Source organism: Oncorhynchus tshawytscha, linkage group LG31 (assembly GCF_018296145.1).
Source record: "Oncorhynchus tshawytscha isolate Ot180627B linkage group LG31, Otsh_v2.0, whole genome shotgun sequence".
NCBI lineage: Eukaryota > Metazoa > Chordata > Actinopteri > Salmoniformes > Salmonidae > Oncorhynchus > Oncorhynchus tshawytscha.
In genome coordinates this window covers 30,718,775-30,736,274 of record NC_056459.1, presented here as the reverse complement: position 1 = coordinate 30,736,274, position 17,500 = coordinate 30,718,775, and the positions used below count along the sequence as shown (strand labels likewise).

Below are 17,500 nucleotides of genomic sequence, written 5' to 3'. Positions count from 1 at the left end.
AGAGAGAGAGATGAGAGAGAGATGGAGAGAGATGAGGAGAGAGATGAGGAGAGAAGAGAGAGAGGAGGGAGAGAGAGAGAGGGAGAGGGGAGAGATGGCGAGAGAGGAGAGAGGGGAGAGAGAGAGGAGAGACGCAGAGTCATTCTGAGCCGACCTCACACTGGGCGCCAATCTGTCAGACTCACACACGTACACATTTTCTAGGTTCATGTCAATGCACGCACGCACACACAAAATATATCTGGAGATGTTGTCTGTTGGAAATCACCAGCGGGAAATTGTGATTGGATGAGATGATGACCTCAGAGGATTTCATTTGCATAATAACTTACCTGGAGACGCCCGGAGCTCAGGAGATTAGGTGTGTGATTGGTGGTATATTGAAATAAAATAACTCGCTCTGTGTGTGTGCGTACCTGCGTGTGTACACAGAAGAAATAAGTGAGACAGGTGAATAACCTTGTGAACCTTAGATAGACATCATTGTACCGGTCCCATTATGGCGTGTCTGAGCGCCATTGAGGTCATCTCCATTTTCAAGTCATCAGTTTTCTACTACGTCTATCAGTTGGTGAACTAACTGAAAGGGGTTCACAGCCACCTGGAGGGTTGTTTGGACCGGTATAAAGTCAAGGACAGTGATTTGCTACCACCTGGAGTTATGACATTTCTCACAACTATAATTAAATTGGCTGATCCCTCCTGATGACCTGGATATGTGATCCTTCATTAAACAATAGGAAGTCCCACCCAGTTGACTAATTCAAAATGGTGGATGTCCTCAATGGCAATATGCTAAAACTGGCTTTTGGGCACGAGTGCTGTATCTGTCCCTCTATCTCAGGTTGGTGGCAGTTCCAACCGTCTTGCTAGATGCACTGCTCTCGGGGCCATGCCTGCCCTCTCCTGGCTACTTCCTTTAACTACATCAGTAGCTTTCAGCAGACTGGACAAGGAAGTATAAATGGTGTATAAATGTACAAGTCTATGGTTCTGAAGATCAAAGACAATGTTCCTGAATAAAGTAGACTCAGCAAACTGCACACAGGTGTCTGGTATGGTATCCAGAGGTGTTTAATCACATTAGAACCACAGAGAGAAAGAGAAACAGTCTGTTGTTTGGTTAACCACATATATATATATAATATACAGAGTCTTCACTAAGTATTCAGTATTGCCCTTGACTTATTCCACATTTTGTTTATCAGCCTGAATTCAAAATGGATCACATGGATTTTTTCCTCTCACCCAATACCCCATAATGACATCACAATACCCCATAATGACATCACAATACCCCATCATGACATCACAATACCCCATCATGACATCACAATACCCCATAATGACATCACAATACCCCATCATGACATCACAATACCCCATAATGACAAAGTGAAAACATGTTTTTAGAAATTTTTGCTAATTTTATTGAAAATGAAATACAGAAATATCTCATCTTACATACGTATTCACACCCGAGTCAATACTCTGTATAAGCGCCTTCGGCAGTGACTCTACAGCGGTGAGTCTTTCTGGGTAAGTCTAAGCACTTCCACACTTGGATTGGACAACATTTGCCCATTATTCATTGAAAAATTATTCAAGCTCTGTCAAATTAGTTATTGAGCAATGATAGACAACCATTTTCAGGTCTTGCCATAGGTTTTCATGTAGATTCATGTCAAAACTGTAACTCAGCCACTCATGAACATTCACTGTCTTGTTGGTAAGCAACTCCAGTGTAAATTTGTTATTGTGTTTTAGGTTATTGTCCTGCTGAAAGGTGAATTCACCTCCCAGTGTCTGGTGGAAAGCAGACTGAACCAGGTTTTCCTCTAGGATTTTGCCTCTGCTTAGATCCATTCTGTTATTGTATTTATCCTGAAAAAAAAAAACACTTCCTTAATGATTACATGCATACCCATAACATGATGCAGCCACCCCTCTGCTTCAAAATATGGATAGTGGTACTCAGTAATGTTTTGTATTGGATTTGCCCCAAACATAACACTTTGAATTCACCATTGGCCTCATGGTGAAATCCCTGAGCAGTTTCCTTCCTCTCCTAGCAACTGAGTTAGGAAGGACACCTGTATCTTTGTAGTGACTGGGTTCATTGACACACCATCCAAAGTGTAATTAATAACTTCAACATGCTCAATGTCTGCTTTTTACCCATCTACCAATAGCAACACTTCCTTAGTCTTTGTGGTTGAATCAGTGTTTGAAATTCACTGCTCGACTGAGGGACTTTTACCTGTTTGGAGTACAGAGATGAGGTAGTCATTCAACAATCCTGTTAAAACACTTACTGCACACAGATTGATTCCATGACACTTATTTAAGCTTGAAATAACCACAGGTTTGAATACATACTGACTCAATATACATTTCAACTTTTCATTTTTTATTCATTTGCATTTTAATGCATTTAAAAGAAAGACATGATTCCACTTCGAGGGGTCAGTGACCCCAAAAAAATATCTAAATATAATCCATTTTAAATTCAGGCTGTAACAACAAAATTAGGAAAAAGTCTAAGGGTGTGAATACATTCTGAAGGCTCTGCATCTAATAATCTTTATCCCAGAAAAACATCTTCAGCCGTACTCTGATTATAGGAGAGAACGGATCTCCAACGGTCCTCAACTACATGAGAAAACCTACAGGCCGTTTTCATTGGATCAGTACATCAGTATTATTCATTAGAAAAATAGGATATAGATATAGTTGTAATAGAAGCGCCAGGAAATGATCTCGGCGATCAGAGATGGGTCAATATTCAGTAGCAAAACGGTTTGATAAACAGACAAGGAACATTTGTTCAAGTCGTACATTTGCACTCCTGGATACAACCGTCGGTCCACCGGTCCCCTCAACCGGTGACATTGTACGGGACCATCCACCCGCTCCCAAATAAGGAATCACACCTATAGACTACGCCCCCTCATCCCAGAATGCAGTGAGGCTCCTCAGAGCGTTGGGCCAGGAAGCGGAAGCTAGTGGTGAAAAACCTGTTGATGAACAAGGCACTTCACCCTCGTTTGCTCCAGGCGTGTCGTACTACTATGACCTCTAAAACAACACGTCACTGCACATGTCTGGTGGATGTGACAATAAAATGTTGTGGTTTTTTTAGTGTTCTAAAAGAGGCCCAGCCCATACCAGGAAGTCAGTTAGATCAGGACGAGAAGTTAGGAATTAAATAAAGAATCAACGCAATAATTAGAAAAATTATATGAAAAACGAATTAAACAAGGGTGGTGGGATAGAGTAAGGGTAGAGTAGGGAGGGAGGGAGGGGAGGGAGAGAGAGAGATAGAGTAAGGGTAGAGTAGGGAGGGAGGGAGGAGGGGGGGAGAGAGAGAGAGATAGAGTAAGGGTAGAGAGGAGGGAGGGAGGGAAGGAGGGAGAGAGATAGAGGGAGAGAGGGAGGGAGGGAGGGAAGGAGGGGAGGGGAGATAGAGTAAGGGTAGAGTAGGGAGGGAGGGAAGGAGGGGAGGGAGAGAGAGAATTTATTGCAGAGGTTAGTATCACGGTTTCTGCTGTCAGTTGGAGGATGGATAGCAGAGGGGAGGGAGAGAGCGAGATAGAGTAAGGGTAGAGTAGGGAGGGAGGGATAGAGTAAGGGTAGAGTAGAGAGGGAAGGAGGGAGAGAGAATTTATTGCAGAGGTTAGTATCACGGTTTCTGCTGTCAGTTGGAGGATGGATAGCAGAGAGGAGGGGTAGAGGGGATGAAAAGGGGGAAGAGGGAATGATAGAGTTTACACAGTAGTTATTGTTGTGGGTAGTATGGTTGATGTGGTGGGTGCTGGGGCTGCTGTTGGTAGGTGTAGGGGTGCTGCTGTGTGGGGGGGGTCCCGGGGAAGCCCCCCTGTCCGGGTGCTGGGGCCTGCTGATAGGGGATGTAGGGCTGCATGTTAGGCTGCATAGCGGGGGGCATGTTGTACTGGCCGTACGCTGCATACGGGTTATAACCCATGGGCATCTGGTAGGCATACCTGGAGATACAGAGACAGAGAGAGAGAGTTAGGAGAGAGACAGAGAGTTAGGAGAGAGACAGAGACAGAGTTAGGAGAGAGACAGAGAGTTAGAGAGAGACAGAGAGAGAGAGAGTTAGAGAGAGACAGAGAGAGAGACAGAGAGAGAGACAGAGAGTTAGAGAGAGACAGAGAGAGTTAGGAGAGAGACAGAGAGAGAGAGAGAGTTAGGAGAGAGACAGAGACAGAGAGTTAGGAGAGAGACAGAGAGAGAGTTAGAGAGAGACAGAGAGAGTTAGAGAGAGACAGAGAGAGAGTTAGAGAGAGACAGAGAGTTAGGAGAGAGACAGAGAGAGAGAGAGAGAGAGAGAGAGAGAGAGACAGAGAGAGAGTTAGAGAGAGAGAGAGAGAGTTAGAGAGACAGAGAGAGTTAGAGAGAGAGAGAGAGAGAGTTAGGAGAGAGACAGAGAGTTAGGAGAGAGACAGAGAGTTAGGAGAGAGACAGAGAGTTAGGAGAGAGAGAGAGAGAGAGTTAGGAGAGAGACAGAGAGTTAGGAGAGAGACAGAGAGAGAGTTAGGAGAGAGACAGAGAGAAAGTTAGGAGAGAGACAGAGAGAAAGTTAGGAGAGAGACAGAGAGTTAGGAGAGAGAGGGGGAGGGTTAGTTAGAAGAGGGGGAGGGAGAGAGAACAGCAATGGAAGTGTGACTAGAACAACGGACGGATAACAGTTGTGCAACTCTCACACAGTCTGCCGACTGGGACAATAAAGGTATTGATTGATTCACCCTGGGTATCCCTGGTAGGTGGGGTAAGGCGGTCCCTGTGCCTGTGAGGGAGGGGCCATGGGTGGGGGGTTTCCTGGTTGAGGCTGGTTGTCTGGAGGGTTTCCAGGTGCGGAGGCGGCCTGGGGGGTGAAGGCAGGGGGAGGGGGTCGCTGGGGCGGCTGGGCCTTCACCTGGGGCTGCTGAGGCTGCTGGGAACAGGAAAGAAGGGAAAATCAGAGATCAATAAAAAAAGAAATAGATAACTAGTAAACACTGATAAACATTTCATTTATTGATCGCTTGAAAAATGATATTTTCACAATAAGAGACAACATTACAGTCCTGTTTATCTCGGTCGTATTTGAGCAAGTTTGATTAGGCTGAACCGGTGTGAACCGGTGTGAACCGGTGTGAACCGTTGAAGAGGAGAGACCTGATCTAATCCATCAGTAATCTGTGCTGCCCGGTCACATGGTCAACAAGGCAGCATGGCACATTGTTCAAAAACATGTCCTCTCCAGAAAATATAGGTTTGAATTTTCCAACGTGTTTTCCTTGAGAAGGTAGACAAACTTTTTGTTTTGTTTGTTATCAAGCGCAAACATTCTTAAAACTGTGTGTTTAAACTACACAGCTCAGTCCTCCATGCAAACCCAACAAGACATGTTACCAGAGGTATCTGTTTAAACTACACAGTTCAGTCCTCCATGCAAACCCAACAAGACATGTTACCAGAGGTATCTGTTTAAACTACACAGTTCAGTCCCCCAACAAGACATGTTACCAGAGGTATCTGTTTAAACTACACAGTTCAGTCACCCAACAAGACATGTTACCAGAGGTATCTGTTTAAACTACACAGTTCAGTCCCCCAACAAGACATGTTACCAGAGGTATCTGTTTAAACTACACAGTTCAGTCCCCCAACAAGACATGTTACCAGAGGTATCTGTTTAAACTACACAGCTCAGTCCTCCATGCAAACCCAACAAGACATGTTACCAGAGGTATCTGTTTAAACTACACAGTTCAGTCCCCCATCAAGACAAGAACAGACTATGGGAGGCACACAGTACTACATAGAACCATGACTACAGGTAAATCTATTCCACATTAAGTAACTCACACAAGCAGTAAAATAAGATTTAAAAAAACAGATCAAAATGCACCTTATGGAACAGGGAGGTACAACACACACACACACACACACACACGCTGTAAACACACATAACACACACCTGGATAGTGTTGTAGTAGAGTAGTGGCCGTGGGGGCACATTGTATTATGAAAACTGTTGTAAAACATATTTAATGTTTAAAAATGGTATTATAATGTATATTACTGCCTTACTCTTCCTGGGGTCCAGCAAAAACACATCTGCTGCCTTGGCGTTTTACATATAAACTCAGCAGAAAAAGAAACGTCCTCTCACTGTCAACTGCGTTTATTTTCAGCAAACTTAACATGTGTAAATATTTGTATGAACATAACAAGATTCATAAACTGAGACAAAAACTGAACAAGTTCCACAGACATGTGACTAACAGAAATGGAATAATGTGTCCCTGAACAAAGGGGGGGGTTCAAAATCAAAAGTAACAGTGAGTATCTGGTGTGGCCACCAGCTGCATTAAGTACTGCAGTGTATCTCCTCCTCATGGACTGCACCAGATTTGCCAGTTCTTGCTGTGAGATGTTACTCCACTCTTCCACCAAGGCACCTGCAAGTTCCCGGACATTTCTGGGGGGGGGAATGGCCCTAGCCCTCACCCTCTGATCCAACAGGTCCCAGACGTGTTCAATGGGATTGAGATCCGGGCTCTTCGCTGGCCATGGCAGAACACTGACATTCCTGTCTTGCAGGAAATCATGCACAGAACGAGCAGTATGGCTGGTGGCATTGTCATGCTGGAGGGTCATGTCAGGATGAGCCTGCAGGAAGGGTACCACATGAGGGAGGAGGATGTCTTCCCTGTAACGCACAGCGTTGAGATTGCCTGCAATGACAACAAGCTCAGTCAGATGATGCTGTGACACGCCACCCCAGACCATGACGGACCCTCCACCTCCAAATCGATGCCGCTCCAGAGTACAGGCCTCGGTGTAACGCTCATTCCTTTGACGATAGACGCGAATCCGACCATCACCCTAGTGAGACAAAACCGCGACTCGTCAGAGAAGAGCACTTTTTGCCAATCCTGTCTGGTCCAGCGACGGTGGGTTTGTGCCCATAGGTGACGTTGTTGCCGGTAATGTCTGGTGAGGACCTGGCTTACAACAGGCCTACAAGCCCTCAGTCCCGCCTCTCAGCCTATTGCGGAAAGTCTGAACACTGATGGAGGGATTGTACGTTCCTGATGTAAATCGGGCAGTTGTTTCCATCCTGTACCTGTCCCGCAGGTGTGATGTTTGGATGTACCGATCCTGTACAGGTGTTGTTACACGTGGTCTGCCACTGAGAGGACAATCAGCTGTCCGTCCTGTCTCCCTGTAGCGCTGTCTTAGGCGTCTCACAGAATGGACAATGCTAATTATTGCCCTGGCCACATCTGCAGTCCTCATGCCTCCTTGCAGCTTGCCTAAGGCACCTTCAGGCAGATGAGCAGGGACCCTGGGCATCTTTTTTTTGGTGTTTTTCAGAGTCAGTAGAAAGGCCTCTTTAGTGTCCCAAGTTTTCATAACTGTGACATCAATTGCCTACCGTCTGTAAGCTGTTAGTGTCTTAACGACCGTTCCACAGGTGCAAGTTCATTAATTGTTTGTGGTTCATTGAACAAGCAGGGGACACAGTGTTTAAACCCTTTACAATGAAGATCTGTGAAGTTATTTGGATTTTTACAAATGATCTTTGAAAGACAGGGTCCTGAAAGGGGGATGTTTCTTTTTTTACTGAGTTTATTTCCACACTATGAGGTTGGAATCATACCGTGAAATTCAGAAAACTATGATATCCTTTTAGTGTAAGAGCCGTTTGAAAAGACCGCCTGAAACTTCAGCCTGTTTTGGTGGGATGGAGTTTTGGCTTGCCTGGTATAAATGATTCAATAGACCAATAAGAAAGAGTTCCAAACCTCTGCCAATAACAGCTAGTTTTCAGTTTTCCCCTCCCCACTTGCAGGCCGGCCTAGCAACATTTCTGCTTGAGAAATTGCTCTTTGCAAAGAAGCTATTTTTGAAAACAATGACAGTCAGGTACTTAATTGTTAACCAGAAATGATTTGATATTGAGATAAAAACATCTTCAATTGACCTTTAACATACAGTACCAGTCAAAAGAACCAGAGCTCCCGAGTGGCGCAGCGGTCTAAGGCACTGCATCTCAGTCCTAGAGGTGTCTCTACAGACTCCGGTTCGATTTCAGGCTGTATCACAGCCGGCCGTGATTGGGAGTCACATAGGGCGGCGCAAAATTGGTTTTGGTGGGTCGTCATTGTAAATAAGATTTTGTTCTCAACCGACTTGCCAAGTAAAAAAAATATATATATATATATATTTAACAAACTCAGACTGGTGAAAATCTATCCTTTGGTCTGATGAGTACAAATTAAATTTTTGGCTCCAACCACCGTGTCTTTGTGAGTAGGTGAACGGATGATCTCCGCATGTTTGGTTCCCGCCGTGAAGCATGGAGGAGGTGGTGTTGGGGTGCTTTACTGGTGACACTGTCTGTGATTTATTTAGAATTCAAGGCACACAAAACCAACATGGCTACTGCAGCAATATGCCATCCCATCTGGTTTGCACTTAGTTGGACAATCATTTGTTTTTCAACAGGACAATGACCCAACACACCTCCAGGCTGTGTAAGAGCTATTTGACCAAAAAGGAGAGTGACTGAGTACTGCATCAGATGACCTGGCCTCCACAATCACCCGACCTCAACCCAATTGAGATGGTTTGGGATGAGTTCATATTTTTGACATCTTCAGCATTATTCTACAATGTAGAAAATAGTAAAAATAAAGAAAAACCCTTAAATGAGGTGGTGTGTCCAAACCTTTGACTGGTACTGTAAGTCAAACCAATGTTTCTAGGGAAAATATGAGCAGAAGAGCGAATGTAGCCTCCAGAGTGGAGCAGCAGTCTACGGCATCACTACAGACCCGGGTTCGATCTCAGGCTGTGTCACAACCAGCCAGGAACGATTGCAGTGCACAATGGTTAGGGGGTTTAGCTGGGGGGCTTTACTTGGCTCTTGCGACTCCTGGTGGCGGGGTCCGGGCACCTGCAGGCGGACTTCGGTCATCAGTTGAACGGTTAAGCGGGTGGGTGTTAAGAAGCGCGGTTTGGCGGGTCATGTTTCAGACCTTCGCCTCTCCCGAGCCCGTTGAGGAGTTGCAGCGATGAGACAAGAACGTAATTGGAGAAAAAGGGGGTAAAATAAAATAAAACGTCTTTTAAAAAAAGGATTCTGTAAACCAGAATAAAAAATTAAAAAATTAAACTGTGAACCATTTTTTTTAAAACAACCCGCCCCTATTTCTGACCACTTCCCCCCCAGTACATTTCCATCTGTCCCTTAATGGAGTCACCTCTTTGGTACAGAGCTGCCCTCTGATTCGATCCTCCCACCTGCCCATCGATGATTGGCTACTTACAAAGACAGTCCTGGGAGCAGGGTTTGGGTCGGCGGCAGTGGGAGCAGGGTTAGTCTGGTAGGCGGGGACATTAAAGGACGGGGCGCTGGGCTCCCTGGCGATGCTCTGCTGCAAGTCCCTGGGTGGGTAACCACAACAACAGCAATGTCAGTCGGCGGTCACCACGGCAACCACAACATCAGTTGATAGTCACGGTCCCTTCTTATGCACATGAATCACCCCCCCCCCAAGACAAGTTAATCAAATGGCTACCATGACAACTCACATTGACCTCCTTTATTGTTTATCTATGCGTTAGTTGTTGTGCACCAACTCTTGCTCTACCCACACACTCCCCAGACTCTACCCACACACTCCCCAGACTCTACCCACACTCCCCAGACTCTACCCACACACCCCAGACTCTACCCACACACTCCCCAGACTCTACCCACACACTCCCCAGACTCTACCCACACACTCCCCAGACTCTACCCACACACTCCCCAGACTCTACCCACACACTCCCCAGACTCTACCCACACACTCCCCAGACTCTACCCACACACTCCCCAGACTCTACCCACACACTCCCCAGACTCTACCCACACACTCCCCAGACTCTACCCACACACTCCCCAGACTCTACCCACACACTCCCCAGACTCTACCCACACACTCCCCAGACTCTACCCACACACTCCCCAGACTCTACCCACACACTCCCCAGACTCTTCCCACACACTCCCCAGACTCTACCCACACACTCCCCAGACTCTACCCACACACTCCCCAGACTCTACCCACACACTCCCCAGACTCTACCCCACACACTCCCCAGACTCTACCCACACACTCCCCAGACTCTACCCACACACTCCCCAGACTCTACCCACACACTCCCCAGACTCTACCCACACACTCCCCAGACTCCCCACACACTCCCCAGACTCTACCCACACTCCCCAGACTCTACCCACACACTCCCCAGACTCTACCCACACACTCCCCAGACTCTACCCACACACTCCCCAGACTCTACCCACACACTCCCCAGACTCTACCCACACACTCCCCAGACTCTACCCACACACTCTACCCACACACTCCCCAGACTCTACCCACACACTCCCCAGACTCTACCCACACACTCCCCAGACTCTACCCACACACTCCCCAGACTCTACCCACACACTCCCCAGACTCTACCCACACATTCCCCAGACTCTACCCACACACTCCCCAGACTCTACCCACACACTCCCCAGACTCTACCCACACACTCCCCAGACTCTACCCACACACTCCCCAGACTCTACCCACACACTCCCCAGACTCTACCCACACACTCCCCAGACTCTACCCACACACTCCCCAGACTCTACCCACACTCCCCAGACTCTTCCCACACATTCCCCAGACTCTACCCCACACTCCCCAGACTCTTCCCACACTCCCCAGACTCTACCCACACACTCCCCAGACTCTACCCACACACTCCCCAGACTCTACCCACACACTCCCCAGACTCTACCCCACACTCCCCAGACTCTACCCACACACTCCCCAGACTCTACCCACACACTCCCCAGACTCTACCCACACACTCTACCCACACACCCCAGACTCTACCCACACACTCCCCAGACTCTACCCCACACTCCCCAGACTCTACCCACACTCCCCAGACTCTACCCACACACTCCCCAGACTCTACCCACACACCCCAGACTCTACCCACACACTCCCCAGACTCTACCCACACATTCCCCAGACTCTACCCACACTCCCCAGACTCTTCCCACACACTCCCCAGACTCTACCCACACACTCCCCAGACTCTACCCACACACTCCCCAGACTCTACCCACACACTCCCCAGACTCTACCACACACTCCCCAGACTCTACCCACACTCCCCAGACTCTACCCCACACTCCCCAGACTCTACCCACACTCCCCAGACTCTACCCACACACTCCCCAGACTCTACCCACACATTCTACCCACACTCCCCAGACTCTTCCCACACACTCCCCAGACTCTACCCCACATTCCCCAGACTCTACCCACACACTCCCCAGACTCTACCCACACACTCCCCAGACTCTACCCACACACTCCCCAGACTCTACCCACACTCCCCAGACTCTACCCACACACTCCCCAGACTCTACCCACACTCCCCAGACTCTACCCACACACTCCCCAGACTCTACCCACACTCCCCAGACTCTACCCACACACTCCCCAGACTCTACCCACACACTCTACCCACACACTCCCCAGACTCTACCCACACACTCCCCAGACTCTACCCACACACTCCCCAGACTCTACCCACACACTCCCCAGACTCTACCCCACACTCCCCAGACTCTACCCACACACTCCCCAGACTCTACCCACACACTCCCCAGACTCTACCCACACACTCCCCAGACTCTACCCACACATTCCCCAGACTCTACCCCACACTCCCCAGACTCTACCCACACACTCCCCAGACTCTACCCGCACACTCTACCCACACACTCCCCACACACTCTACCCACACACTCCCCAGACTCTACTCACACACTCCCCAGACTCTACCCACACACTCACGCTGCTGCTAGTCTGTTTATCTGTCTCGATAGCCTAGTCACTTTCACATACTGTATTACCTCAACTACCTCGTACCCCTGCACATTGCCTCGGATACCGGTGCTCCTTGTATATAGGATTGTTTGTGTTACCATTTTCTTTTTTTAGCAAATATTTGTCTTTCTTCTTAAAATATTTTTTTAAAATATATTTGTTTAACTCTGCACTGGGCTCGTAATTAAGCATTTCGCTGTAGAGTCTACACCTGTTGTAATCAGCGCATGTGACCAATCATTTGATTTGATCACCAATCACAGAAAACCCATGATGTAATCAATGATATTTCACTAATAAGACAATACTTTGATTATTACAAATATAACAATTGATGCATCATCATCATCATCATCATCATCATCATCATCACAGAGACGACATCACCACCACACACTTGAGCAGTTCGTCCCGTTCGGTCTTGCGCGCGAAGACGATGTCACTGCACTTGTTCTGGAACTTCAGCAGGATCTCTGTGAGGTCGTTGTAGAACTACAGAGAGAGAAAGAAAGTGATTGGTCAGACTGATAAACTAGGTTTCCATCCAATAGCAAAAGATTTATATGATTTTTTTTTTTTTTTTTTTAAAAAAAATCTGCATTTTCCAACCAGAGATGTTTCCATCAAAACGACTTGTTGCGGATAAAGGAAATCTGTGCGCGATGACACATTAGAGCTCTTCCACTGTTACGTTTCCATGTAGCGAATAAACAGCAGAACAATGTGTTTACGTTACATTTTCAACTCTACCGAGGATTTTGTCTCAAAAACTGTTGAGATAAATTACATACTTGCCCGGTTTTGGTGCATTACTTCAAACAGTCTGCTGATAAAACGGACAGGGTTATATTAGATACGGATAAGAGCAAGACCATTATTTAAAACATTTTTTTTTTTTTTTTAAACGTGTCAGCCAAGCACTGTCACCAACATTCAAATATGAACCTCAATATTTATTGGAAATTTGCACGAAGCTCATCACCTCAACCATCATCAGTCATTATAAGTTCATACAACTAATACCTTATAAACTCTGCATGCTTTCCAACATCGTGGGGGTAGTACAACGTAACATATCGTGGCCTGACTACATGTCCACCTAGACATGGTCATTTCATCAATAAATGTGTATCCACCGCACCAAAACAATTATCCACCCTTATATATATATATATATTTGACAGTGGGAAATCTTAGATGTACGATTTCCATAAGGCTCGGCTTGAGTTAAAAAAAATTGAGTCAGGTAATTCATCCACATTGAAATGGTTGGACTGAAACCTGGTTCAAGACAAGTCAATTAATCATCAAGCTCTTATCACATCGAATCAGTTGTTTTTCCGGGCCAACAACCATTGTTATTGTGTATTGTTGGGAGAGAGAGTCCTAGAGACAACCCTCTTGTTCCTTAGAGACAACCCTCTTGTTCCTTAGAGACAACCCTCTTGTTCCTTAGAGACAACCCTCTTGTTCCTTAGAGACAACCCTCTTGTTCCTTAGAGACAACCCTCTTGTTCCTTAGAGACAACCCTCTTGTTCCTTAGAGACAACCCTTGTGCATTCTACTATTACAACCCAGTTTAGTAATGTCACCTTGTACATTCTACTATTACAACCCAGTTTAGTAATGTCACCTTGTACATTCTACTATTACAACTTTCAAGAGTACATTTAAAGCCGGACTGAGTTCCTTTAAACACACACACAAATTTGGACACACACTGTAGAATAATAGTGAAGACATCAAAACTATTAAATAACACATATGGAATCATGTAGAAACCAAAAAAAAGTGTTAAACAAATCAAAATATATTTTATATTTTAAATTCTTCAAAGCATGACAGCTTTGCACACTAATGCATTTCAATTAACAGGTGTGCCTTGTTAACAGTTAATTTGTGGAATTTCTTTCCTTCTTAATGCGTTTGAGACAATCAGTTGTGTTGTGACAAGGTAGGGGGGTATACAGAAGAGCCCTATTTGGTAAAATACCAAGTCCATATTATGACAAGAACAGCTCAAATAAGCAAAGAGAAACGACAGTCCATCATTAATTTATGACATGAAGTTCAGTCAATCTGGAAAATTTCAAGAACTTTGAAAGTTTCTTTAAGCACTACGATGAAACTGTCTCATGAGGACCGCCACAGGAAAGGAAGACCCAGAGTTACCTCTGCTGGAGGATAAGTTCGTTAGCGTTACCTCTGCTGGAGGATAAGTTCGTTAGCGTTACCTCTGCTGGAGGATAAGTTCGTTAGCGTTACCTCTGCTGGAGGATAAGTTCGTTAGCGTTACCTCTGCTGGAGGATAAGTTCGTTAGCGTTACCTCTGCTGGAGGATAAGTTCGTTAGCGTTACCTCTGCTGGAGGATAAGTTCGTTAGCGTTACCTCTGCTGGAGGATAAGTTCGTTAGCGTTACCTCTGCTGGAGGATAAGTTCGTTAGCGTTACCTCTGCTGGAGGATAAGTTCGTTAGCGTTACCTCTGCTGGAGGATAAGTTCGTTAGCGTTACCTCTGCTGGAGGACAAGTTCGTTAGCGTTACCTCTGCTGGAGGACAAGTTCGTTAGCGTTACCTCTGCTGGAGGACAAGTTCGTTAGCGTTACCTCTGCTGGAGGATAAGTTCGTTAGCGTTACCTCTGCTGGAGGATAAGTTCGTTAGCGTTACCTCTGCTGGAGGATAAGTTCGTTAGCGTTACCTCTGCTGGAGGATAAGTTCGTTAGCGTTACCTCTGCTGGAGGATAAGTTTGTTAGAGTTACCTCTGCTGGAGGATAAGTTCGTTAGAGTTACCTCTGCTGTGTGTTATTTCATGGTTTTGATGTCTTCACCATTATTAACTTCTTGGATATAGGGGGCGCTCTTAATTTATGGATATAAAAACGTGCCCGTTATAAGCGCAATATTTTGTCACGAAAAGATACTCGACTATGCATATAATTGGCAGCTTTGGATAGAAAACACTCTAAGGTTTCCAAAACTGCAAAGATATCTGTGAGTGCCACAGAACTCATGCTACAGGCGAAACTAAGATGAAACTTCAACCAGGAAATGGGCAGAATTTTTGAAGCTCTGTTTCCCATTGTCTCCTTATATGGCTGTGAATGCGCCGGGAATGAGCCTGCCCTTTCTATCGTTTCTCCAAGGTGTCTGCAGCATTGTGACGTATTTGTAGGCATATCATTGGAAGATTGGCCATAAGAGACTACATTTACCAGGGGTCCGCCCGGTGTCCTTTGTCTAAATTGGTGCGTAATCTACAAGCTGCACGCAGTCATCCAGTGATTGAGAGGAGGCTTTCAACGAACGATATATCATGAAGAGATATGTGAAAAACACCTTGAGGATTGATTCTAAACAACGTTTACCATGTTTCAGTCGATATTATGGAGTTAATTTGGAAAAAAGTTCTGCGTTTTGAAGACTGAATTTCCGATTTTTTTTTGGTAGCCAAACGTGACGCACCAAACGGAGCAATTTCTCCTAAACAAATAATCTTTCAGGAAAAACTGAGCATTTGCTATCTAACTGAGAGTCTCCTCATTGAAAACATCTGAAGTTCTTCAAAGGTAATGATTTTATTTGAATGATTTTCTGGTTTTTGTGAAAATGTTGCCTGCTAATGCTAATGCTAAATGCTACGCTAGCTGTGCTAGCTGCTACACAAATGCTTGTTTTGCTATGGTTGAGAAGCATATTTTGAAAATCTGAGATGACAGTGTTGTTAACAAAAGGCTAAGCTTGAGAGCTAGCATATTCATTTCATTCCATTTGCGATTTTCATGAATAGTTAACGTTGCGTTATGGTAATGAGCTTGAGGCTGTATTCACGATCCCGGATCCGGGATGGCTCGACACAAGAAGTTAAACAATGTAAAAAATAAAGAAAAACCTTTGAATGAGGAGGAGTGTCCAAACATTTGACTGGTAGCGTATATATATATTTTTTGGGGTGGGGACCCTGGCGCATCCCCGGGGGCACAGCCCTACAGTTTGGGAGCCACTGCCCTAGGCGACAGTTACCTTGGTGCCCTCTCGGAGGTTGCTGGTGATCTCTACGTAGCTGTCGTGGGCTGAGGCCAGCTTCTTCAACACCTCCTCACGATCATTAGCCTCCGAGTTGGACTGCTTCAGCTTGGAGAACTCCTGGTGAGACGCCTGGGGGGGAGGAGACAACCAACAGTTGGAGATGGAAGGAGAGAATCCACAAGGATCTCTTTTTAGGAAGTATAAAGGGAAAGTGTGTATATGTATATAATCAGGTGTGTGTGTATATGTATATATATCAGGTGTATGTATGCAAGTGTGTATATAATCAGGTGTGTGTGTGTACAGTGGGGCAAAAAAGTATTTAGTCAGCCACCAATTGTGCAAGTTCTCCCACTTAAAAAGATGAGGCCTGTAATTTTCATCATAGGTACACTTCAACTATGACAGACAAAATGAGAAGAAAAAAATCCAGAAAATCACATTGTAGGATTGTTAATGAATTTATTTGCAAATTATGGTGGAAAGTAAGTATTTGGTCACCTACAAACAAGCAAGATTTCTGGCTCTCACAGACCTGTAACTTCTTCTTTAAGAGGCTCCTCTGTCCTCCACTCATTACCTGTATTAATGGCACCTGTTTGAACTTGTTATCAGTATAAAAGACACCTGTCCACAACCTCAAACAGTCACACTCCAAACTCCACTATGGCCAAGACCAAAGAGCTGTCAAAGGACACCAGAAACAAAATTGTAGACCTGCACCAGGCTGGGAAGACTGAATCTGCAATAGGTAAGCAACTTGGTTTGAAGAAATGAACTGTGGGAGCAATTATTAGGAAATGGAAGACATACAAGACCACTGATCATCTCCCTCGATCTGGGGCTCCACGCAAGATCTCACCCCGTGGGGTCAAAATGATCACAAGAACGGTGAGCAAAAATCCCAGAACCACACGGGGGGACCTAGTGAATGACCTGCAGAGAGCTGGGACCAAAGTAACAAAGCCTACCATCAGCAAGGGCATTGAAGATGAAACGTGGCTGGGTCTTTCAGCATGTCAATGATCCCAAACACACCGCTCGGGGAACGAAGGATTGGCTTCGTAAGAAGCATTTCAAGGTCCTGGAGTGGCCTAGCAAGTCTCCAGATTTCAACCCCATAGAAAATATTTGGAGGGAGTTGAAAGTCCGTGTTACCCAGCAACAGCCCCAAAACATCACTGCTCTAGAGGAGATCTGCATGGAGGAATGGGCCAAAATACCAGCAGCAGTGTGTGAAAACCTTGTGAAGACTTACAGAAAACGTTTGACCTCTGTCATTGCCAACAAAGGGTATATAACAAAGTATTGAGATAAACTTTTGTTATTGACCAAATACTTATTTTCCACCATAATTTGCAAATTAATTAATTAAAAATCCTACAATGTGATTTTCTGGATTTTTTTTTCTCATTTTGTCTGTCATAGTTGAAGTGTACCTATGATGGAAATTACAGGCCTCATCTTTTTAAGTAGAGAACTTGCACAATTGGTGGCTGACTAAA

General features: G+C 45.5%; 1 protein-coding gene across 2 annotated transcripts in view; it reads right to left on the bottom strand.

Moving 5' to 3' along the window:
* Positions 1 to 3,442: 3,442 nt before the first annotated feature.
* The window catches only part of LOC112238132 (programmed cell death 6-interacting protein), a 35,929-nt gene continuing 21,871 nt past the window's right edge, over positions 3,443 to 17,500 (bottom strand). The window contains exons 14-18 of one of the 2 annotated variants that reach the window (XM_042310368.1): positions 15,990 to 16,124; positions 12,364 to 12,458; positions 9,348 to 9,465; positions 4,770 to 4,957; positions 3,443 to 4,004 (exon numbers count right to left, since the gene is read on the bottom strand). In XM_042310368.1, the coding sequence (XP_042166302.1) occupies positions 3,779 to 4,004; positions 4,770 to 4,957; positions 9,348 to 9,465; positions 12,364 to 12,458; positions 15,990 to 16,124 (762 nt within the window). In that variant the 3' untranslated portion in view covers positions 3,443 to 3,778. The remainder of the gene's footprint in view (positions 4,005 to 4,769; positions 4,958 to 9,347; positions 9,466 to 12,363; positions 12,459 to 15,989; positions 16,125 to 17,500) is intronic. The other variant, XM_042310369.1, reaches the window with a different exon arrangement.